Genomic DNA, 26787 nt, shown 5'->3' on the forward strand with positions numbered 1-26787 from the left:
GAATTTGTTATGTGGAAAGCATGCCTTATTTAAATTAATTACCTTGAAAGTGATACAATTGTTGAATTAGAAAATTATGCCTACATATGTGTAATTGTTAATTTATGTGGAGAACGTGCTTGATATGTGAATTTTCCATGACTATGATGATTGATAAATTGTCAAGAAATTTGTGTGGATCTATGTTAATTGTCTAATGATAATTCCTTCCATTTCCATAGTATAAATGGGTGTGCATTATACATCCATGGCATTGGGCATAAAGGAAAAAGGGAAAATATTTTGAAAATAAAAAGGAAAATTTTGGGAAATAAGTTTTTGATAAAAAGAATTTTGAGAAAACCCGGTCACTGCGGAGTCACCAACAGGCCGGTATGTTAATGTAGCCTAGAGGGAATTAGGGAGATTGCCCTAGCGTGGTTGAGCTATCTGGGCCCCTCGATGACGCTGCAGAGTCACCAAAGGTCTAGGGATAGTAGCCAATCCTTCTCTCGGCGCTGCGGGGGTACCAAAGGGGGTTGCATTAACAGTTTGGAAAGTGACAGATGAATGATTTTGAAAATGGGGAGCGACATTTGACACGCATTGCATTCCATTGTATTGTATTGTCGATGTTGAGTTTGGATGTGATGTTGTACTTTCCCGACATAGTATGACCTCGATTCCTATTGCTCTATGCTTTGTATGGATTCACGGGAACACAAGAGGTGTATCTTAAGTGCCACCTACTGAGCAATATGCTCACTTCATTTATTTAACTTTTTTTCAAGAAATGGGAAAGAAGTGGTGGATGAAAATCCCCCGCAAGCTTGAAGAAGATTAGGAGTTGTATTTTGTTATCTTTTGTATCTTAGCCCATTTTTTTGTATAGTCTCAAAACTAAAATGTCGTGTATTCATTTTTGCAAACCAAGGTCATGTATTATGAATCATAACTCTTGTTGATATTTTGAAGGGGAACAAGACTATGTGAATGCTTAAGTTGAATGGGATGACGATGATGGGCTAACTTGGGGAGGTTGTTGATGTTGTGGTATTGGGAAATGTATTATATTTCTTTTATATTGTGTGTTGGGACAGGTTGGATAGATCTTGAAAGACTATCGCATTTTTTTTCTTCATTTAAACAGGTTGTGGTAGGACCCTTTTTAGGGGAGGTCATGCTGAATTTTTTTTTTTTTTTTAGAATTTGGAATCAGTTTAGGGGTGTTACAGAAGCTAATGTACTTCTTGTAACGATTTGCTCTCCACATAAAAGGAGAAGCTTTATTGAATTTGAAAAGGCCTCAAAAAGAATTTTGAGTCAAGGAGTAGAAATTATGAACCATGCACATTTGAATATGGTAGAAAGTGGATGTGGGACTTGCCAAGTAAAAAAAACAAAAGAGAAAAGGATTAGTCATGCAAGTAAAAGAGAATAACTTGAAAGTTAGTAAACAGTAATCGTCAATTTAGGGAAGGCGAAGAAAAGAAGGAAAGGAAGAAGCCAAAAAAATAAAAATAAAAAAAGTAGGGAAAGTATGATAGCAAGTTGGAACTACTTTGAAAAATCAAAGTCAAGCAAAGGAAGATAAATTAAAGTGTTAATTACACTGACATTTTTGGAGGGTTTAGCAAATCACCATTCATTATAAATACTAATTTAATTTCTCCTAAATTTGTTCGCTAAGTATTGGAAAGTGACTTTGGTGTAAAAATTCAATAATATCTTTTATATTATAATAGTATATTATATTACAATAAATAAGACTATTATTGTTTCTTCAAGGGAATGACAAAATTATAATTATATTAATTTTGGTCTGTACGGAAGAAAAAAAAAAAACACAAAAAGAGTCCAAGAGTGTGGTAGGTAGGACAGCCATGGTGGTTGGTGATGATGTGCATTGGAGCGGCAAAGGGAGAAGGAAAGCTAAGAGGGCGTAAAAGCTTGGAGGCCAGTTGGAGCAAAACTGTTTACCCAAATGAGCGGAGTCATTCTATGTATTTACGTTTTTTCATTATTTTATAGTAAAAGTGTTGGAAATCTTATCTATAAGTTGACTCAACGATTATGGCAGATTTATTGGGTCTTCAATATAGGCTAATTTTTAGGGATTTTATTTTTATTCTGATTTGATTTGATTTGATTTTATTCTCTTTTCCATATTTGTAATTTTCCGCTTGTATATAATGATAGTCAGGCTCTTAAATTAAGTACGCTAATTTTACCAAGTTACTTTTTGGTATCAAAGCCTTAAACCTACGCCTCCCCCATCTCTCTCTCTTTCACCGCCTCTTTTAATATCTCTCTCTATCTCGTTACAGCCCCTTCCCTATTTTTTTTTCACAGACCTTCTCTCTTTTTCAGGTCGTTGTTGCGACAGTCCTAGGGGGAGTCAATCTCCTCTAGGTTCGACCCCTGTAGGGGTATTCCCTTAGTCTTTTTCATGCACTAAGGGTCAGAAGACGTGTTTGTAATTTTTTGGGGCTGCCGGGATATTCGGCAGCATTTTCGGATCAGACCGCCGTGTCTCCGGCTTCTTGGTTTGATCAAAATCAGGTCTATTCCTCTTTTATTTGAAATTATTGGTAATCTGTTGAATTGATCTATTTAATATTATGGCTGAATCAAATAATAATAAAGAAATTCTCTTTTCGGCGCAACACACACCGGCTCAACGTGTTACTAATGTGCTGTTGAATGGCCGTAATTTTGCATCCTGGGCTCGTTTCCTCCACCTCTATATTGGTGGAAAAGGCAAATCATGGTGGATTTTGGGTACTAAAAATAGGCCAGATATTAAAGATCCTAAATATACTCAGTGGGATATGGACAATTATTCCATTTTAAGATGGATGTTTAATTCTATGGAGGAACGCATTTATAATATATTCATGTTTTATGACTCTGTTAATGACTTGTGGACTGCTTTGAATCAAATGTATGCTCATTCTAGGAATGATGCTTGTATTTTTGAATTATATCAAGATATTGCTAAGGCCTCGCAGGAAGGCTTGAATTTGTCTGTAACTGATTATTTTGGGTATTTGAGATCTCGTTGGGAGGAACTAGCTCAATATAAGCCTCTCAGTGAATTTCCTTCTGAGGCAGCCTCTTCTTGTCAAACGTCTTGATTGTCAGCATACCTATCAGTTTTTGATGGGATTACGCCCAGAATTTGAACCACTAAAGTCTCAGATCTTGAATGCATCACCAATGCCATCCCTGTTGGAAGCCTTTGCTACTGTTGATGGTGAAGCACGCAGGCACCGTTTAATTCAGCCCTCAATTATTCCTGTACCAGTGTCTGAGCCTGCTGGGGATATTATGGCTTTTACAGCCAACTTTGGATCACGAGCTTCTAGAGGTCAGATTATTTGTCACCATTGTGGAGGGGTTGGACATGTTAAGGCTCGTCGCTTCAAACTTCATCCTAAACTGAAGCAAAAAAATTTTAGGAGCCGTTTATCTGGACCTGGTTCTTCTCGTACTGCGGCTGTTGCAGAAACTCCTGTTACTACTGGTGGATCTACTATATTTCCTGGACTGAGCCAGCTTCAGTCTCAGATTGGGCATATCCAAGACCAGCTTAGCTCCCTTGCTTCTAGAGTTAGTGCTCCTTCAACTGCTCCCACTGCAACTATTGCTACAGGTACTCCTACTGCATTTCATGTTAAGGCTAAGCAACCCACTTGGGTTCTGGATTCTGGGGCCAATGATCACATGACTGGTGAGTTATCAGTTTTTTCTTCTAATATCATATCTGTTACCCAATCTGTGTATCTTGCGGATGGCTCTACATCTTACATTCACAGTAAGGGTGATGTTTGTCTATATCCTGATATTACTCTGTCATCTGTCCTTCATATACTTAAATTTGCCTTTAACCTTTATCTGTTAGCCGACTTGCAAAAAACCTCCAATGTGCAGTTATATTATTACCAGATCACTGTTTGTTGAAGGACCTTTGTTCGAAGAGGATTTTTGGCAGGGGTTATGAGCGTGATGGGCTTTACTAGTTTGGGGAACCACCAGGAACGAGTCTTCAAGCTTCTGTCCTACCTACTTCTAGTGTTTATGATATTTCTTTTCGCACTTTTAGTCTGTGGCATGCATGTTTGGGGTATGTAAACTTTTAATATCTATGTCTTTTGTTTCCTTCGTTAAATAAAGCATGTAAGGACCATAAGTTTCAATGTGAAGTTTTTGAGCTTTCTAAACATACTAGAACTAGCTATATTTCTCATATGAGTCGTGCTCCTAGTATGTTTGATCTTATTCATTCTGATGTCTGAGGCCCTTCCCCAGTTATTGCTTTATCTGGACATCGATATTATGTGACATTTATTGATGATTATTCTCGTTGTACTTGGGTTTATTTATTGAAAAAGAAATCTGATGTGTTTCTTTTATTTACCCAGTTTCTTCAAATGATCAAAACCTAGTATAACACTGTTGTCCGTAATATTCGTTCTGATAATGGACGAGAATATGTTTCGAATGAGTTCCGGTCTGAACTTAATAAAAATGGGATTTTACATCAACTCACTTGCCCCTATACTCCTGAGCAAAATGGCGTGGCTGAATGCAAAAACTGTCATCTTATGTCTGTGGTCCGATGTCTTTTGAGTGGTATGCATGTACCTAAATTCTATTGGCACATGGCTGTTCTTACAGCTGCTTTTCTGATTAATCGTACTCCCAGTCGAGTTTTGGGTGGTAAGGCACCACTTCAGATTCTCCAGCCTGATTATACATTGTTTCACCTTCTGCCTTGTGTTTTGTTCATAATCGTAGTCCTTCTCATCATAAACTTGATGATAAATCTATTAGATGTATTTTCTTAGGGTATTCTACTATGTCAAAGGGCTATCGTTGTTATGATCCTGTGACCAAACATATGTATCATTCTCTTGATGTGACATTTCATGAAACTGTTCCTTTTTATAGTACTAATTCTGTGGTACAGGATTCTTTCTCTTGTGATCTGGAGAAGGAGATTTCTCCTATTGCCCGTCTTGTTCCTCTCTTTGAAAATCACACTGTCCTAGAATCTCCTTCTCCATCCATGTAGGGTTCCCCTCCACCTTTGCAGGTCTACTCTCGTCGCCATCGCACTCAACCTCCCCTGCCAGAATCATCTTCAGAACCAGGTCCAGGTAACTCTCCTTCTCCTATTGCTCCTACAATTCCTGAGCGTACCTCTCGTTATCCTACCCGTGATCGTCATCTTTCTAATTGGTATGGTTTTTCTAGTAGCACTAACCATCCTATTTCCCAGTATGTCTCCTATGATGGTCTTTCAAGTGCATATAAATCCTTCCTGGGCAAGATTGGGACCGTTTCTATTCCTCGATCTGTGTCAGAAACCCTCTAGGATCCCAATTGGGTGTCTGCCATGATAACAGAAATGGATGCTTTACACCATAAAAATACATGAGAACTTGTTGCTTTACCGTCTAGGGGAAAACAGTTGGCTGCAAGTGGGTCTTTAATGTGAAGTACTTAGCCGATGGTTCTATTGATCGGTATAAGGCTCGGTTGGTGGCAAAAGGCTTTACTCAGATTCCGGGCAAAGACTTTAGTGCTACCTTTGCTCCTGTGGCTGAGTTGACGTCTGTGCGATTGCTTGTCTCCTTGTCTGCTGCCCATTCTTGGCCTCTGCATTAGTTAGATGTCAAGAATGCATTTCTTAATGGAGACTTACTTGAGACTATATATATGGATCCACCCCCTGGATTTCGGGCTGAGGGGGAGTATGCTGGGAAAGTCTGTAGGTTATGGAAGTCTCTTTATGGTTTGAAGCAATCTCCTAGAGCTTGGTTTAGTCGTTTCAGCAGTGTTGTTTTATCCATGGGCTTTGTGCGCTGCCACTCAGACCATACTTGTTTTATTCGACGTCGCTCTGATGGTCGTTGCATTATGTTATTGGTATATGTAGATGATATCATTATCACAGGTGACGATGCTTCAGGGATTGCTCAGGCGAAACTTCATCTTCAAAAGTCCTTTGATGTGAAGGACTTAGGTCCTCTTCGATATTTTCTTGGAATTGAGGTTGCTAGATCCATTCGTGGAATTTCTTTATCTCAAATAAAATTTGTTTTGGATCTTCTTCAAGATACTGGTATGCTTGGGTGTCGACCCGCTTCCATTCCTATGGAGCCCAATCTTAAACTCTCTATTGAGTCCGGGGAATTACTTTCAGATCCATCCGTGTATCAACGTTTAGTAGGTCGTCTTATTGTAATACCCCTGATTTTAAAATGATTGTCTCGGTATTTTTTAAAAATTATTTTAATTGCATTTAATTATTTAGTTGATTTCTTGGCTAATTGTTTACTTGTTTAATTGATTTAATTATTTGTTTAAATGTGTTAATTTAATTATTTGTTTAAATTGAATTGTATGTGATGATGTGTATTTATTTAGGAATTTAATTGTTCTATTTTTATTTTTATTTATTTTATTTTATTTTTATATTTTTAAGGAATTGGATATGGATAGTAGTAATTGACCAATCAATTGGACTGATATAGACTACTTGGATAAGGGGTTTAATGGGTACGAATAATTACTCATGTATATGTATATTTAATAAATAAATAAATAAATAAATATATATATAAGGAAAGTCCTTTAATAATAATCTGATATATATTTATATATTATATATAAAAAGGAGTACACATAGATTATACGTAATATATATTTAAGTTACCTTTTTAGTATTTAAATTTTATTTTTATTTTATTTTAGTTTGTCTTGGAATGGGAAAAGGATTAGGGTTATTTTAGTTGCCTACAAATATATAATTATAGAGTTGTGAAAGAGGTTAGAAAATATATCACGTACTTTATTTTAGAGAGAGAAAGAAGGAAGAGAAAAAGGAAGAAGGAGGCTAGGGTTTTTATCAAATCCCTAAAGGCAAGTTTTAATTCTTCTCTTCTCCTTTGATTCGTACTCTATGCATGCTAGATTAATTATAGGTTCTTTAAATAAATTAATTGAATCAAATTTCATTGATTAATTTGACAATTTAAATTCATATTTTAATAATGAAATTTAATTCTTCTCTTCCACCGAATTTAGCACTGTTGATGGCTTTGGGGTTTTAATTTAATTTATTTACTTAGTTATTTTTGTTATTTTTCTTACACATGAATTAGTTGTAGCATGAATTAATTTGGATACATGTTGATTTATTATCTACAAAACAAAAGGTGCACGCGCGAACAAGGCGAATGATTACTTACATGCATCAGTTTATATGCTAAAAGTATATGAAATAAAATTTTAGCTTTATCCATAAAGAATGCACGCCGAATGAGGTGGGGAATCAATTTGTAGAAATAAATGTGAAACTGGACATTGTTTTCACTTACTGTATTCATAAAGGGTGTACGTGATTAAACTATAAATTTGGAATGTCATGCCTTGCATAAGGTATACACGCCGAACGAGGCTATATATACTACTGCTTTGGTTAGAAATAAATCAATTGGGTATAAATAAAATAATTAGGCATTAAATATTTTAATATTTTATTGTAAATTTGTTTAAGGTTGGAGTATTAAATTAATACTTGTTATTTTTGGATTGATGAATCTATATTAAATATTTAATTAATGTAAGTAAATTTATTAAGAATTGGAATGCATGATTTAAGTTTACATGCTATGTATGAAATTTAATTAATTTTGAAAGGATAAATTAATTAAATATTATTGAATTAAATTATTTTAATCAATTGTTTAGATTTAAATTAATTTAATCAGAACTTGGAGTTGTACAATTTAGTTGATATGCATGTTAATTTCTTGTGATGTAAATTAAATGCATGATATTTTAGAATTGATATTTTGCTCGAGTAAATGCAAAGGATGTGTATAAGATTTATATCATGCTAATTTGGTTGATTAGATGTAAAAATTATTTACATTATTCTTGGATTTGAAACTTTTATTTGGTTATGATATGGATTAATGCACCATTATGAAATGAGGGCATATTAGGGACGGATTAACTTAAGAGTTAAGTCCTACCTATTCTTAATAAGGGAACGGATTAACCATAATGTTAAGTCCTACTTATTCGTGTCAGGTCAACGGAATAGTTGGATGACATATTATTAAAATAATATTTGGATAATTTACTTTGATGGTTGGATATGACGGATTTTATATATATAATTATACGCCATGATATGAGCTTGAGTCTCAGGATCAGTGGTTAGGGTGCGTATATTGCCAGGGATGTGTAGCTAGATATAGTGTAGTTGTGTACCCTGCTAGGTCTAGGTACTCATGCCCACTATATGTGCGTTTTGCATGTTGCCTACTATTCAGGTTGAGACAACTCTATAGTTTAGTGAGGTTCCTTTAGTGTGTATATATCTATGTATGGAGTATTTAGTTATTGTTGAATTAATTAGGATGTGTACGTGTATCGGGTCTCTGTTTGGGATGTAGTAGATTAGAACTTGTTTGTGGGCCTGACCCACCATTATTTTTCAGGTGTTCGTCAGTTCCAGTTTTAGAGATTGTTCGTGCCAAGCAGAGACAGTCATTCACTCTTCCGACTCTACGTAGGACTCTTCTTCATGGTTTAATTATTAGTTTTATTTCGGTTCAGTTATTTCAGTTAGGATATTATTAGGGGTCCACAATATGGATTCCTGAGTTGTGGTTTTAATTATTTACTGGTATCAAAGGATTGGAGAACTTTAGTATGGGATTTTTAATTATTATTTAGTTTCCTTCGACTGATTATTTATTTAATTCTTTATTATTCTTTTTGTATTCAAATGCTTGTTTAAATATTAATTGTTTGGTATCCCTTGTATTCTGTGCTCGGACTTGATCACCTGTGGCTTTAGAATCGAGGGGTATCACACTTATCTACTTGACTAACACAAGGCCCGATTTGACATTTGCTGTCAGTGTGATTAGTCAATTCATGCATGCCCTTCGCTCAGCTCATATGGATACAGTCTACCATATTTTGAGGTACCTTAAGTCGTGCCCTGGTCTTGGTCTGTTCTATGCCTCAGGAAATCAGTCTGGACTCTCATGCTTTACTGATGCAAACTATGCTAGATATAAGACAGATAGACGTTCTACCTCTTGCTTCTGTACTTTCTATGGTAATCATCTCATATCATGGAAGAGTAAGAAGCAGGCTGTTGTTTCTAGATCCTCTGCTAAAGCTGAATACCGAGCTATGGCTCAAGGTACTTGTGAGCTTTTTTGGCTTCAATCAATTTTGGGAGAGTTGGGTCTTGTACAGAAAGGTTCTTCAAGGCTGTTTTGTGACAATAAATCAGCCATTATGCTTGCTTCTGATTCTGTTTTACATGAAAGGTCGAAACATATTGAGGTAGACATTTACTTTATTCGAGAGAAGGTTCGATCGGGTATCATTAATCCTATTTTTGTTTCTTTTTTAGAACAGACTGCAGATGTGTTCACAAAGTCTGTTGGGCTTTTTCTTCTCCAGTCTTCTATCGTCAAGCTCGGCTTAGTCAACATATTTGCTCTAGCTTGAGGGAGAGTGTTGGAAATCTTATCTATAAGTTGACTCAACGATTATGGCAGATTTATTGGGTCTTCAATATAGGCTAATTTTTAGGGATTTTATTTTTATTCTGATTTGATTTGATTTGATTTTATTCTCTTTATTTTGATTTGATTTTATTCTCTTTTTCATATTTGTAATTTTTCGCTTGTATATAATGATAGTCAAGCTCTCAAATTGAGTACGCCAATTTTACCAAGTTACTTTTAAAAGAAGGCATGTCCATGTATAACCGAGCCAAATTAGGGGTGAGTAGAATAGAAGTATTCTCCTGTTTTTTATTCATAAGATGAGCAGAATTTACCTACACACATTGACATGCTTAATCCAAAAGGTTACCAATTCTACATAGTGATTAAGTCGAAAAATATGAAACAAAACTATCTTAACAACTCATCTATGGTTATACTCATATCAGCATGGGATGAAGTTGGTATCCCTGTTGGGTGGTTGTCGGCTTGATCCTCCACTGACATATCATTGGAATAAAGGAAAGGCTTGGGAGGCATTCGCAGTAGCTCCTCCTCCCCTTCTAGCATTTGCAGGACTTCACTCATCGAGGGGCGATCCACGGGCTTTAGTTGTATGCACCACAATGCAGCTATGATCATCTTCCTTGCATAACTTTTTTCTTGTTCATTGGCATCATCTCCCAACTGCAAGTCCTCACCTTGATTGATATGGTCATAAAGCCAATATGGAAAGTATATTTGACTTGTGCGTCCTGCATGTGGATTTACATTTTTCCGTTTCCCCACCATTTCCATCAATAGCATTCCAAAGCTATACACGTCAGCCTTATATGACACACCTCCAATGTTCTTATAGAACAACTCCGGAGCAATATATCCAAGCGTACCCCTTGCTGTAGTGAGAGAGACGATACTATCATCTGTGGGATACAATTTTGCAGGGCCAAAGTCTGAAACTTTTGGGACAAAGTCTTCGTCAAGAAGAATGTTATGAGGCTTGATATCAAAATGTAAAATCTGCATGTCACAGCCTCGGTGCAAATATTCAATCCCTCGAGTCACTCCAATTGCAATTTCTTGCATTCTCTCCCAACTGATGAGGGGTAGATTCTTCTCTGCTCCTGAGAAAATGAACTTATCAAGAGATCCGTTAGGCATAAAGTCATATACGAGAGCTCTTTTGGATCCCTCTACACAAAATCCAATCATTCGCACCACATTAATATGATGAATCCTTCCGATTGTGGCCACTTCATTGATGAAATCTTGTCCTTTACCTTTCGACATGTTTAATACTTTTACTGCCACAAGATCACCACTTCGGAGCTTGCCTTTGAACACCGACCCATAGCCACCTTGACCTAACTTATTCCTGAAACTTCTGGTCATCTTCTTTATATCTGAATAGGAGTACCTAATTGGCATGAAGTTATTTTGACTCTGGAGAAATTTTTCAATGGTATCATCGATGGACAAGTGTCTTCGGCGAAATCTATTTGCCAGCAATATAATCAAGCATAACAATCCAATTGAAACCTTTAACAAGATGTACGCTCCTGAGAGAATGAGAGAGTATAAATATTAGTACATGTAGTTCAATTATAAGACAAGAACCAAACTATGAATTTATTTTAGCCGGTGCAATGAGAATGATATATATATATATATATATATATATATATATATAGATATATATATATTCCAAATTAATTGCTTAGCAAAAAGCACCACTACAAAATAGAAAATATAGTAATTATGTCATTATTTTAAAAAATATATAGTAAAAAGGTTAAAAAATTTAGAAATTTAGAAATTTCATATTTTCTAAAAAATTTAGAAAATATGAACATTGCTATGACAATTAGAGTTAGAGAAATTTTAGTAAGGAGATTTTTGTAAATTTTTAAAAAAATTACATACAGTAAAGTGCGTGTGTATATATATATATATATTTTTTTTGGAAGAGTCACACTGGCCCAAGGGGCAGGTTTAGAAATGGTGAATTTTAGGAGGAACATTTTATTAAATTAATTTTTTAAAAAATCATACAGTAAAATAAAAATAGCTATATATATATATATTAAGGAGCCATATGCTTTTTAATATTGAGTTTATTATCAGTTTTTCCTAATTGTGCATTTGTCAATTTCTTATTCCCTTAGACCAACCAACCTAACACGTGAGAGAGCAAGGGGTTAAAAATATTTGTTTATTTTAACCCACCTATTACAGATTCGGGGATGATATTATATAACCTGCATTGAACGGATCAAAGTGAATTGGAATCGAAATTAGTATTGTCAGCATAAGATAGATATCTATATACTAGGCTGCCATGATTACTAACAAATAAGAATACAGCGTGTGATACCTCGTCCAAAATGGAATTTTGTAGTCCAATTCTAGCTGAAACCCTCGAAGCAACTCCTGATGAATATCAGAAAGAGTGAGGTTCCAATAGGAATCATTGATGAATGGAAACGGATACTGAACAAGGATGGTACAGGAGTCACGGATTTCCATGAAATCAGTTGATGAAACCAGATATGATGATGAGTTTGTTTTGGAGGACGAAGAAATGCTGGTGCTGTTGACACAAGAAGAGAAATCTCTGTAGTTTGCAGAATTCACCGGGTTTGGACAACTCACTAAATATATGATATGTGTGAGGGAGATATGCATCTCCAAAACTAAATTGAGAGAATGGAAAGGAATTGCGAGGAAAGGAGCAGTAATCGTTGTTTATATCGACATCCACTAAAGTAATTGTATAGTGCTCGTAAGAGATCTCTTGGACATAGTATTTGACTACAAGTCCAGAGTGGTGCGATTGTTCTCACAAGCCAGACCGTCACCGCAGCTACGAGGATGGCCTTTCAAGTAAAAAGGGTAGCTGATTTTAACAATATTGTCTCCGCAAGAAGTAGCAGCGAAGCACTGCTTGTTTTTTAATTGGTCAGAATCCCAAAACTCAAGCTGAAACCCTTGAAGCAACTCCTGATTAATATCAGAAATGGTGAGGTTCCAAGGGATCCCTTCAATGGAAGGAGACGGATAGGGAGAAGATATCCATCCCTCGACGGTGCAGGAGTGATGGATTTCCACTGAATTTGAAACATTAAGTACAAGATATGATGATGAGTTTGTTTGGGTTCGGAAATAGGGAGAAGTGCTGCTGCTGTTGGCGCAAGAAGAGAAATCTATGTAGTTTGAAAAATTCACTGGGCTTGGACAGCTCACTACATATATATAATCATCAGGATTATATAAACGGTAGAAAGGACGGAACACGTCCGGAAAGTATTTGCCATGAAAAGAGCACTGATCCTTGTCTATTTGGGAATGTACCACTCTTATGCTTCGATTTTCATAAGAGATCTCTTGGACATAGTACTTATCTCCATAGAAGTCCAGAGTTGTGCGATTGTTCTCACAATCCAGTTGGTGGTGACCGTCACCACAGCTACGAGGATGGCCTTTCAAGTGAAAAGGGTAGCTGATGTTAACAATGTCTCCGCAAGAAAGGGAGCACTGTTTTCTTGCTATTATTTGGGCAATATATACTTCAGGAAACAGAGCAACTACAAGAGCCATAAGCCCAACTATACTACTAAATGCTCTTGACATCATAAATATATATGTGTGTGTGTGTGTGTGTAAATTCTTGCTTGTGGGTATTTGTATATGGCTGAGACAGACAAAGGATGAGATCAAAGACCGGTAGCGAGTTGGATTAATATGAAGATGATGGTGAAGATGAAGATGATGGAATATTATTATATTCAGTTGGCCGCTATGAAAGAGTAACAAGAAAAAAATAAACCACAATACATTGGCATGATTTTATCTCTTTTAATTTTCTTCTTGTTTGACTAAAAATAAATAAATAAATAAATTTTGACACTGTAACTTAGGATGCATTATCCATCTTTTCTTTCACGTTTTATTATTAAACACCCTCTTTTATTCTAGGATCACTTTTTGGTTTGTATTGAAAAACCAAATATGTAAGAAAAGACTTCTCCATGTGCATTAGTGATTTATGAATGGCAGACCAAAATTCATGAAAAGGAAGCTTATTTATACATTTAATTCTTTTTTCTTTTTAAATATTATGATTTATGAAAGACTAGTGTTACATTCATATTTTGTCAAAGTATTACACGTTAGTGTTAGATTTTGCAATGGCAAATTAATAACTTTAAAAAGAGATGAACATTTAATAACTTTAAAATTATATCAGATATAGGCCAAATTGACTTCTTTCTAATTAGATTAGATGAGTCAACAAACAAAGATTGAAAGGTTATTATTCCATGAGATACAACATGGGCCACTAGTTTTACATGTAAAATATGGACAATCTAATTATAAATCCAAGAGGTAGGATGCTGTAAAGGAAAAGTATTAGTAGTGGCTTGGGCCTAATGGGCCTAATTCATTAACCTACTCTTTTGTAACTAATTGCTATTAGTTAGATATGGTATAATATGGGCTTGTTTAGCCCACGCCACATGTTTCTGAGTCAAGGCCTTAACATCTCAAGAATGTATCTTTTACAAAAAAAAATTTAAACACATTGACAAGATACACACCTATATCTTTTACAAATTTTTTTTTAAACACATTGACAAAATACACACCTACCCATCTGCCTTTAAAAAATAAGAAAATATTACTAAACTACAACCTTTTGTATATAAGAAGTGATAGATCTTTCGACCCCAATTGTCGACTACTCTTCCGAATATAACGTAGTTGAGAATGAGTCGAAGAGAAAGAGATGTTTACGGGAATTTTTTTAAGAGTTTTAACGGGATCCAACCACGTTATATTCGAAGGAAGAGTCGATAAGTAAGGTCAAAAGACTTATCATTTCTCTTTGTATATATATGAGTAAATTTTTTTTTTCCCTAAATATATATATATATATATATATATATATATATATATATATATATATATATATATGTATAAGTAAATTACTCGACCACATTTAAAATTTGTCCGAATTATCCGTAAATAAAATTAGGTTGAAAATATGGTCAACCTCCCTCGAGGTTTATCCAAAATTACTCCAATTACCTCAGCCTTCAATCAAGGTTAAATCTATTAGTGAAATACTTTCTACATATTAAAATTACCCTAGTGACTTTATCACTCCCTCACCATCCTTCTCTTTCCCTCTCCAACATCAATAGTCATTTACCCTCTCGCTGCCTCACTCATCGGTTTTCAGTCCTCAATCCGCTCATACAGACCTAAAAGGAAATCAAGAATCTCCCCTCAAGGACAGGCTTGGCTTCCAAACTGGGTGACTCTCTGTAATACCCCTAATTTTAAAAGGATAGTCTCGGTATTTATTTATTTATTTTTATTGTATTTTTTTAATTGTTTAATTGATTATTTGACTAATTGTTTATGTGTTTAATTGAATTAAGTGTTACTTGATTAATTGGCTACTTATCTGTGTTATTTGTATTTTTTCTAGGTGTTATTTGTATTATTTGTTTAATTAGATTGGGTGCTTAAATGATGTATTTGATTAATTGTAATTAATTGTAAATTAAATGTTTTATTTTATTTTATTTTATGGTTATGGTTAGTGGTAATGGGCTAACTAATTGTGTCCCATGGACTACTTGGATAGGAGGTTGGATGGGTATGGATAATTACCTATGGATAGTTGTATATGTATATATATAGATATATATGTATATACATATATATAAAAAGGAAAGTAATTTATTAATATTATAGTAACTTTAGTATTAAAAAGGTAACTTAAAACATATATTTTAAGTTATCTGATAGTAACTTTAGTATTAATAAATAATCTGATGTATATATTTTATTTATTTAATGAGGATATAGATAGATTATATACGTAACATGTTTTAAGTTACCTTTTAATATTATGGTAACTTTAGTATTAATAAATAATCTAATGTATATATTTTATTTAATTAATAAGGATATACATAGATTATATACGTAATATATTTTAAGTTACCTTTTTAATATTTTTATTTTTTATTTTTCTTTATTAAGTTGACTTGGATTGGGAAAAGGAATAGGGTTATTATTTAGCCTATAAATACATAACTATAGGTTGAAAAATGAGTGAAAATATATCACGTAATATATTTTATAGAGAAAGAGTTAGAGAGAGAAGGAGAAAAAGGAAGGAAGGAGGAGAAAACCCTGTAGAGAGAAGATCAAGGAAGAAGAAGTTTAACTTTCGATTCGAAAGTTTAAGCCAAGTTCTTCTTCTATCTCTTTCCCTTTGATTCGTGTTTCTGTGCATGCCTAGGAAATTCCAAGATTTATTAAACAAATAAAATTAAATAATTATGCATGTTTAATTGGATTAGAACATATGTTTTATGAATTTGGTTCATATCTGTTCTTGTGTTATGAATTGATAAATGCATGATTTTGATTTGATTTCCGGTGTGAATTTTTACATGTTTAAATTATGTATTTTTCATATATGTGGAACGATGGAACGTAAAAACATGTTTAGGATTCCTGAACATTAAATAGAAACTAGGTTTGGGTTTAAATAAATTTAAATAGACTCAATCATAATGATGCTTGCTATTTGAATGTTTTAAACAAACGAATGAATTTAATCTTTTAATATGTTTTAGCAATTGAGATTAAATGTGTAGGATGAATTGGATATGGAGAATGCTTATTTGACGGTATAATAAAATATCATCATATATATAAGATTCAGTTTATGTAGGACATATGATATAGGAAGCTTAAATAAATAATAAGTCATTCCTATTTTGTGATAACTTGATATCATATTATCATAGTTATTTCTGGATTGTTTGATGTATTTCCTTAATCGTTACATTAATTGTTGGATTGTGTGATTTAATGCACCGGTATGGGACGGTGGCATTCTAGGGACGGATTAACTTATCAGTTAAGTCCTACCTATTTTGTATAAGGGAATGGATTAACTAAAATGTTAAGTCCTACTTATATTCAAGTCAGGTCAGCTGAACAAGTTGAATGACTTATGGATGATTAATTTATTATATAAGGGAATGGATTAACTAAAATGTTAAATCCTACTTATATTCAAGCCAGGTCAGCTGAACAAGTTGAATGACTTATGGAGGATTAATTTATACCGGATAGGATGGTTACTAGATTTTATATATATAAGTATGGTGCCATGATATGAGTTTGAGTCTTAGGATCAGTGGTTAGGGTGCGTATATCATCAGGGATGTGTAGCTAGATATAGTGTCGTTGTGTACCCTGGTAGGTCTAGGTATTCATGCCCACTATATGTGCGTTTTGCATGTTGCCTACTATTCAGGTTGAGACAACCCTATAGTCTAGTGAGGTTCCTTTAGTGTGTGTATATATATATATATACGGACTATTAGTTACTGTTGGATTGACTAGGATGTATACGTGTATCGGATCTCTGCTTGGACCGTAGTAGAGTAGAACTTGTTTGCGGGCCTGACCCACCATTATTTTTCAGGTGTTCGTCAGGAGTAGAGGTTATTCGTGCTGAGCAGGGATCAGTCTACTTCATTCTTCTGATGCTACATAGGAGTTCTTTTATGATTCAGTTTCCTGATTTAGACAGTTATTGCTGTCATTTCTTTAGTTTGGATTTTCTAGGGGTCCACACAGTATGGATTCCCGAGTTGTATTTTGGAGGATCAGTTGTATTAAAAGAGTTTATTAATTAATGGAAATATATTCTGAGGTTTATTATTAGATTATCATTTTAGTTTCTTGTCAATATTTTATTTATTCTTCTTTATTCTTTTATACTTTGTGTTCGTTTATTATCAATTTGTTTTGATATCCTCGGGTATTCGGGTGTGGGCCTGGCCAACCCACATTCGGAAATCCGGGGGCTATCACAGTTGGTATCAGAGCACTCCAGGTTCAAGTGTCCTTAGAAGTGTCTTCCGTTATGTGACTTCCGCGTTGCGTCTCTTAAAACTTAGAGCCTGTATTAGGATTCATTGTACTCTATTTACGATTCGTTAGGAGGAGCTGATGTCAATTATATTCTGTAGTTACAGAATGGTTGGCACTAAGAAAAGGATGGGTTCAAGGCGAAAGCGACAAAGACCCAAAGGAGTAAAGGAGTACGTTATCGATTTCGTTGCCAGAAGGCAAAGTTAGGGGTCGATAGTTTAGGTTCATTTAGCATTACTTTAAAAGTATAAGCCAAGGAAGGATTTAGGTGTACGTGATAGGTCACCGCATATCGGGGCCAATACGACTTCAATTGATCTCAAAAGGAGACAAGCGAGGAGTAGGAGCCGAAGAGGATCCTAATGGAGGAGATTTATGTGCATCCAATAAAAAGGGTACTAAATCTTGAAGATGGATGATCCCGCGAGGTGATCTGAATTGCTACTAGTATAGCGAATATTATTAGTAGAATTGGTGTTGATCAATCTACAAATAATTAAGCTTTCTTATCATCTCTAAAAGAGATATATAAGAAGTACTCTTCAGAAGATTGGGGATTTGATGGAGTTCTTATCAGAAGGAAACGTATGATTTTGTATCACATTCAGGAAGGTATTGGTATTATGTTGTGACGTTCTAATTCGCTTTACAAAGCCAAGTTAGATAGTTTACATTCAGCGTGTAGGGAGGATGAGGGTTAAACCCTTAGTATTTGCTTAGGCAAACATATGTTGCTTTTAAGCTCTATTTAAAGGATATGTTTCGAAGTTGGATGATTACCTACGAAACTATAAAAGGATATTGTGAAACAATTTGGTAGTGTTGATTTCAAATGAGACTTTCTTTTTTAGAAAGAACGATGTCCTAAGTAAGAGTATATTTTGTGCTAGTGTGTTTGTCATACGTGTTTTATTTTCGTTGATTATTTCGGTTAATGGTATATGGTTTAGTTAGGGACACAAGTATGTGATCAGCCAACTATTGTTTTTAATAATATGGAGTAATAGCGCTATTTACGCTAGATTTGTGAGCATGCGGTTGTAGGATATGGTAGATACACATAATTCTAGCCAATCTATTAGACCTGGACATGCGTCATTCTAGTATATTGTTTGGGTGGGATAGTTAAACCATCACTGTGAGTCAAATAATCTAGTATGATTAGTTTGATTTACTTTACTCTAGGTATGGATTTGTGTCATATTACAACGCCATGATAATGGTGGTTGTTAATATTTTGGGATGCGTGAGATGGTGGTAAATAAAGATCACTGTAACACCACGATGATTTATCTGAGGTGCCGGATTTGCTGAACATCTTTTTGAAAAATTCCGAAAGTTGTTACTAAGTCGAAAGGAGGATTTAGTATGGGTTTAGGTACTTATTAGAATGACACCGATTGAGGATAGTAGACTGAATAAATATTCATCAGTCTATTCTTAATCAAGAATTTTATTTGTGAGGGCGTGTCATTAGGAGGAGTTGCCGGTGTTGCATATAGAGGAGGAAACTAAGTCTTATTCACTTGCATAAATAATATGGAATTTTTTTTTTAGGTCACAATTTGCAACAATTAGCTGTTGCTAGGAAATTGATAACTTATGTAGAGGATGGAAGGATTTCATATTCTTTTGAAGTTAGACAAAGAAGTCGGATTGTCATTAACTTGTTTTAAAGAAGCAGGATGTGTCAAAGACAAGATGGTGAGACCAAACACCTTTATAAAGATGAGGTACATGGTGTGTATGGAAATGTCGTAGTTTGTTGACTTTTGTTGAGTTAAAGTCGTAGTTGACTATTGATAAATGGAATTACCGATTGACTTTCAATATCGGTAAGTTTATCACAGATCAGTAGTGGATAGATTTAGTTGCAGAATTCGCTTTTGAAGATGCTCCAATTTAAACAATGGGTACAGACGAAAACTGGTGGTACCGGATTAATAGTACTTTCTGCAGACAAATTGGATGGAGGATGCAAAGATTGAGTTTCACAACTCTTAATTCTTTATTTATCCTAGTGGAAATATGATACTTCACGGTATGAAGCAGACGTTTAGAGGACAGGCAGGAGGGGGGACATAGTGATTTCGTCTCCCATTGTAATTTTTATTAGATAGTCGAGATGGACCATTAGAGATCACTAGATCATTTACAGCTATTCCCTATATTGAAGTGGAAATGAGATAGCATTTTCCACGGATTTAGTTGAGGGATTGCTGACTTCGCATAAGGGTCATGATTCTGGATGGGATATTGGTTGACTGATAAGTTAGGTCAGCTTAATTCTTGTCTATTTCGAACTGGTAGGACTTTAGTTCATACGAATAGAATGGATCATGAGACGGTTTAGATAGATAGAAGTGGTAATTCACACTTTATATCAAGTTCCGTCTGGTAGAAGCAATTATGGAAGTGGATGCTCTTAACAAATGATAGAATATTTAAATCTTTCGGTTAGTTGTTGAGTTATTAGGTGCATTTATAGCAGGTGCAATAATAACACTTGTTATTACTACGATAGTTGAGAAGGTCAACTTTGAATATTGGAGCTGACCTTGGAGACGGTGTTACCTTACTCAGATGGAGTTTAAAGTACTCGAGGAGGATTTGGTAGTTTCTGTAAATAATGATATGACAGTCAGGCAACTGAGATGAACATTTATAATTTTCTTGGTACACCCAAATGGTTAGAAGGTACATCATGGCATCAAATGTCGATTTTGGTGAACAGATACAGATAAGGATACATATACAATTGCCCTAAGTGTAAAACCTGCTACAAAGGTGGAAAGTTGATCATTGGATATCGTAGGAATCTTTAGCCACTTCCTATAACAAATATGGAAGTTGAATTAAATAGGAGTGACGGTCGATGGGAAGGATCGACATTGATTTGGAATTTCAATTTGCCATATGGAATCTGAGTGGTGGATTGAGAAAGATCGCTTGAGGATATAAATTTGAGTGATACCTATTTTAGAACTTCATAGTAGTTCTATAGTTCAGTGATAGTGGTGTTATAGCATGTAGATGTCCATATTAGTGGATGCAAAGTGCTATTTAGAAGAAGCTTTATGAAGATTTTGGAGCAGCAGCTCTACTTCATATCTATAGACGGATGAATTAATCGAGAGATTAAATTAGACCATAAAGGATATGTTTGAGGTGTATATCCTAGATTTTCATGGACAGTTGGAAGTGTTTACTTCACTTGTCGGAATTTTATCTGTGATATTATTGGCACAAGGAGGTTAGTGTGACAACTTTGGAGGTTTTGTATCTTTCACAATGTATACCTCTCATTTGTTGGTTGGAAATGGAAGTATGGGTTGTACAATCAGACCTTGACTTCATTTAAAAATATGTCGGAAAGAGATATTTCCCTTTGTATTGAACTGTGCGCGGTTGGGAGGCAACAGTAGGATGTTGTAAATAGTTGAACTCGTATACTAGAGTTTTTCTATTAGGGAGTAGTTTGCTCGTTCTGTTTTCTATGTAGGAAGAAGGCAATTTTTGGAGAAAGGTAAATTTTACTTATTACATTGACTTTTAGAAGATTGTGTTTCGCAATTGAGGCAGTCGCCTCTGAATTAGCGTTACCAAATTATTAGCGCTGGGTGCATAGGAGTTTGTGCGTATACTCTATGGCACTTGGAGGTATGTAGATCATTCTCTTGTCAACATGTGAGGATTACGTTGATACAACCTACGTATCGTATGATTATTGTGTTTCTTAAAATATAGGAACCCTGTATACCACTTGGTATATTAGAGTTAAGTGGAGCCCTTATAGTGAGGCTGCGTCTACTTGGGAATATGAGGATGTTTTTCGCTCATAATTTCCAAGCATAATGGAAGAATAATGGAAGGAAGTAAGGGCGAATTCCGCGGACGGAATTCCTTTTGTTAGGGGGGAAGAATGTAATACCCCTAATTTTAAAAGGATAGTCTCGGTATTTATTTATTTATTTTTATTGTATTTTTTTAATTGTTTAATTGATTATTTGACTAATTGTTTATGTGTTTAATTGAATTAAGTGTTACTTGATTAATTGGCTACTTATCTATGTGTTATTTGTATTTTTTCTAGGTGTTATTTGTATTATTTGTTTAATTAGATTGGGTGCTTAAATGATGTATTTGATTAATTGTAATTAATTGTAAATTAAATATTTTATTTTATTTTATTTTATGGTTATGATTAGTGGTAATGGGCTAACTAATTGTGTCCCATGGACTACTTGGATAGGAGGTTGGATGGGTATGGATAATTACCTATGGATAGTTGTATATGTATATATATAGATATATATGTATATACATATATATAAAAAGGAAAGTAATTTATTAATATTATAGTAACTTTAGTATTAATAAATAATCTGATGTATATATTTTATATATTTATATAATAAGGATATACATATATTTTATACGTAACATGTTTTAAGTTACCTTTTTAATATTATGGTAACTTTAGTATAAATAAATAATCTAATGTATATATTTTATTTATTTAATGAGGATACAGATAGATTATATACGTAACATGTTTTAAGTTACTTTTTAATATTATGGTAACTTTAGTATAAATAAATAATCTGATGTATATATTTTATTTATTTAATGAGGATATAGATAGATTATATACGTAACATGTTTTAAGTTACCTTTTAATATTATGCTAACTTTAGTATTAATAAATAATCTGATGTATATATTTTATTTATTTAATGAGGATATAGATAGATTATATACGTAACATGTTTTAAGTTACCTTTTAATATTATGGTAACTTTAGTATTAATAAATAATCTAATGTATATATTTTATTTAATTAATAAGGATATACATAGATTATAGAGAGAAGATCAAGGAAGAAGAAATTTAACTTTCGATTCAAAAGTTTAAGGTAAGTTCTTCTTCTATCTCTTTCCCTTTGATTCGTGTTTCTGTACATGCCTAGGAAATTCCAAGATTTATTAAACACATAAAATTAAATAATTATGCATGTTTAATTGGATTAGAACATATGTTTTATGAATTTGGTTCATATCTGTTCTTATGTTATGAATTGATAAATGCATGATTTTGATTTGATTTCCGGTGTGAATTTTTACATGGTTAAATTATGTATTTTTCATATCTGTGGAACGATGGAACGTAAAAACATGTCTAGGATTCCTGAACATTAAATAGAAACTAGGTTTGGGTTTGAATAAATTTAAATAGACTCAATCATAATGATGCTTGCTATTTGAATGTTTTAAACAAACGAATGAATTTAATCTTTTAATATGTTTTAGCAATTGAGATTAAATGTGTAGGATGAATTGGATATGGAGAATGCTTATTTGACGGTATAATAAAATATCATCATATGTATAAGATTCAGTTTATGTAGGACATATGATATAGGAAGCTTAAATAAATAATAAGTCATTCATATTTTGTGATAACTTGATATCATATTATCATAGTTATTTCTGGATTGTTTGATGTATTTCCTTAATCGTTACATTAATTGTTGGATTGTGTGGTTTAATGCACCGGTATGAGACGGTGGCATTTTAGGGACGGATTAACTTATCAGTTAAGTCCTACCTATTTTATATAAGGGAATGGATTAACTAAAATATTAAGTCCTACTTATATTCAAGTCAGGTCAGCTGAACAAGTTGAATGACTTATGGATGATTAATTTATTATATAAGGGAATGGATTAACTAAAATGTTAAATTCTACTTATATTCAAGTCAGGTCAGCTGAACAAGTTGAATGACTTATGGAGGATTAATTTATACCGAATAGGATGGTTATTAGATTATATATATATAAGTATGGTGCCATGATATGAGCTTGAGTCTCAGGATCAGTAGTTAGGGTGCGTATATCGTCAGGGATGTGTAGCTAGATATAGTGTAGTTGTGTACCCTGGTAGGTCTAGGTATTCATGCCCACTATATGTGCGTTTTGCATGTTGCCTACTATTCAGGTTGAGACAACCCTATAGTCTAGTGAGGTTCCTTTAGTGTGTGTATATATATATATATGGACTATTAGTTACTGTTGGATTGACTAGGATGTATACGTGTATCGGATCTCTGCTTGGACTGTAGTGGAGTAGAACTTGTTTGTGGGCCTGACCCACCATTATTTTTCAAGTGTTCGTCAGGAATAGAGGTTGTTCGTGCTGAGCAGGGATCAGTCTACTTCATTCTTCTGATGCTACATAGGAGTTCTTTTATGATTCAGTTTCCTGATTTAGACAGTTATTGCTGTCATTTCTTTAGTTTGGATTTTCTAGGGGTCCACACAGTATGGATTCCCGAGTTGTATTTTGGAGGATCAGTTGTATCAGAAGAGTTTATTAATTAATGGAAATATATTCTGAGGTTTATTATTAGATTATCATTTTAGTTTCTTGTCAACATTTTATTTATTCTTCTTTATTTTTTTTGTACTTTGTGTTCGTTTATTATCAATTTGTTTTGATATCCTCGGGTATTCGGGCGTGAGCCTGGCCAACCCGCATTCGGAAATCCGGGGGGTATCACAGTCTCTAAGTCATTTCCATTGTTCCCTCATCTTCCAGCTTCTTTTTCCTTCCCGGACGAGGTTTTAGAACAGAACTTCGATAGGCGAGAGGTTCCTGAAACATTTTCCAAATACAAAAGTTCAGTATCTTCCCACGAATTAGTGAATTAGACAAGATTCATTTGTACAGAATAACAAGTAACGGGTCACTCTTCATAAATTTCAACGTCAATATGAACTACTTATACAAATAAAAATGCGAGAGAGATAAAAAAGATGCAAGTCCGGATTAAGCCCTTGCTCCTATTTTTTATTCTATCCTAACCCAGTCTTAAGAAATTTAATCCCATTGATTGAATTCAATTAGTACCAAGAACTGGTCAACCTCCCTTGAGGTTTATCCAAAATTACTCCAATTACCTCGGCCTTCAATCAAGGTTAAATCTATTAGTGAAATACTTTCTAAATATTAAAATTACCCTAGTGAGTTTATCACACCCTCACCACCCTTCTCTTTCCCTCTCCCTATTTTTTCCTTCTCTCCCTCATCGTGGTTATATAAAGAATTTTCTCTCTCACACACATTGTCTCCCTATTTTTTCCTTCTATCTCTCATTCTAGTTATATAAAGTATTTTCTCTCTTACACACATTGTAATCAATCTCTTTTCTCAGTATCAATTAAGTTACCCACAGTATTAGGCCCCCTTTTTTTTTTTTTTTTTGCCTCTTTTGATTTCATAGAAGAAGACACAGAACCTGACCTCCCACTTGTTCTAGAACTTAATCTCTACTTCTTTGTCTATATTTTTTGATCCACTGTTCCTTAATATCCTTCACTGTTGATTGTTTTTTTACAGATTTTTTTGGTTTTTCCAATCTTATATTTAATCATGTTACGATAAACGCAGCAAACCAAATAATAATTACGAAACACAACAGAAAAGTAAACGTACCACACACAAAGGACATGGCGGAGGGTGACTGCTAGATTACGATGAAGATGGTGGTTATAGAAGCTGTTTTGGGAGTGATTTATAAAGACATTAGCAACCAACTGGGCCAAGTTGTAGTCACTGCGCAGTTCAAAACAGAGAGACGTATATAGCCGACCCTACCTAGATAGCCTAATGGGAAAAAATGTCATCTAATAAGCTGACGGTTGGGAATTGGAATTCCTTTGAAGTCACCTGCACTAATTTTTTTTTGGTAATTTAGTAATGCGGGACAAGGACTCATTGAATTTTTTCAATAGTTGCCCGATGCATGTGGGTTAAATGAAATTAGTGGACTACATGTGCGCTTTAAGAGGCCCGACAGCACATCGAACAAAATTGGATTGAGTTGTTGGAGAAACGCCCCCTCCCCCAACGTCAGTTAAAGATCTTTTCTAATGATAATATATGGAAATAATGAAACTAATTAAATTAGATTAATAAAATAATATGAAATGGAAAAAGAAATAAAAAAATGTGCAGGGCCCCTTCGAATTTTTTAGGTAATTGTCGTGTGCATGAGAGACGAGGAGACTTCATGTGCTCGATAGTAAATTATGAGATGGTCGAGGACAAATAGCATCAACGTTGACGCGTGCACACAAGAGAAACATTCCCTTCCCCAAGTTCAGTTGAATATTGAAAAAATGAAACTAATTAATTTAGATTAATAAAATTATATATGCATAATATGAAATGGAAAAACAAAAAATTAAAAATAAAAATAAAAATAATGTTGGACTGCATCAAATGTTTTCGGTAATTGTTCGATACATGCATGTGCCCAATATTAAATTATAGAATATTCTAAGAAATCCAACCACACCGTCGTCAACACACACAGGGTCTTCCGAAATTTGAGTGTAACTCCAGCAAAAACCTTCAGTGTAATTGTTAATTCGGTAATTCAGCGAGGTATAAGTTGTTCTCCATCAAGAAGTGCTCATGCCTGTATGCTGGAGAAATCGCAAAGAATTGGAATCTTCCTAGCCCGTTCTATGAACCATCCCATTTGAACCTCTTATTCTCATTTCCACAAACGCTGCCGGCACCCCAACTGCAAGCGCCACAGCCATTGCCATAGCCAAACAACCACCCAGTACAGAGACATTTTTAGAAGCATGTTGATGAATTCTCGCCCATGATTATGGACTAGGCTTTGAGTTTTATGGTATTCACATTGGGCCAATATTTTGGACAATATGGACTTGGACTGCTTTTTATTTTTTATTTTTCTTTGGACTCATTTTCTTTTCACTCGCTTTTGTTTTGACAAAGGAGCACATGGCTCATCCCCGGGGAATACCCTTTGTATATTAGTTGTCTAAGACCCCAACTAACGGGTTGTGTTGTGGTCCCTCCCTACACCCACTCAGCCAATGAGTATGAAACCGTTTAGAATAAATTCCCCTCCAAAACTAATTTTAAAATTGAATTAAGATAGTGAAATATATATATATATATATATATATATTTTGAAATTGAATTAAGATAGTGAAATATATATATATATTGACAAAAAACTCACATACTCATTTTACTTCTTTAAAATCTCAAACTCTTATCATTCATTTTGAGGTACAAGAGATACTACTAGATCACAAAATTTTTTGAAAGTGAAATAATTTTTCAACCATCATAATAATTTCTTTTTTTATGCATATAAAAAAAATGTCAAATTCTCAAATAAAACTTAGAAATTTAATATTATGGTGAGATTATCATAATAATAAATTAATATTCTCAAATAACAATAAT

The 26787-nt window shown here is 34.1% G+C and overlaps 2 protein-coding genes across 2 annotated transcripts; both read right to left on the reverse strand.

Annotated features, from left to right (window-relative positions):
* Positions 1–9491: 9491 nt before the first annotated feature.
* LOC132271654 (rust resistance kinase Lr10-like) lies at positions 9492–12338 on the reverse strand. Its single transcript, XM_059773093.1, has 3 exons — positions 11902–12338; positions 11754–11785; positions 9492–11086 (listed from the first exon to the last, which is right to left on the reverse strand). Exons 1-3 carry the CDS (start codon positions 12210–12212, stop codon positions 9939–9941), a joined length of 1491 nt encoding a protein of 496 aa, XP_059629076.1. The 5' UTR covers positions 12213–12338; the 3' UTR covers positions 9492–9938.
* Positions 12339–13289, reverse strand: LOC132271656 (uncharacterized). The gene has a single exon (XM_059773094.1). It carries the CDS (start codon positions 13158–13160, stop codon positions 12339–12341), a length of 822 nt encoding a protein of 273 aa, XP_059629077.1. The 5' UTR covers positions 13161–13289.
* Positions 13290–26787: the final 13498 nt, after the last annotated feature.

Source organism: Cornus florida, unplaced genomic scaffold (assembly GCF_030987335.1).
Source record: "Cornus florida cultivar Cherokee Brave unplaced genomic scaffold, ASM3098733v1 CherokeeBrave_3.0.0_Hap2_Chr08, whole genome shotgun sequence".
NCBI lineage: Eukaryota > Viridiplantae > Streptophyta > Magnoliopsida > Cornales > Cornaceae > Cornus > Cornus florida.

Coding starts and splice junctions, on each gene's coding strand:
- LOC132271654 (XM_059773093.1), bottom strand. CDS start 12,212: ATGCATATCTCCCTCACACATATCATATATTTAGTGAGTTGTCCAAAC. Junction 11,786..11,901: donor AAAATTCCATTTTGGACGAG/GTATCACACGCT, acceptor CGTTCAATGCAG/GTTATATAATATCATCCCCG. Junction 11,087..11,753: donor CATCCCCGAATCTGTAATAG/GTGGGTTAAAAT, acceptor TCATTCTCTCAG/GAGCGTACATCTTGTTAAAG.
- LOC132271656 (XM_059773094.1), bottom strand. CDS start 13,160: ATGATGTCAAGAGCATTTAGTAGTATAGTTGGGCTTATGGCTCTTGTA.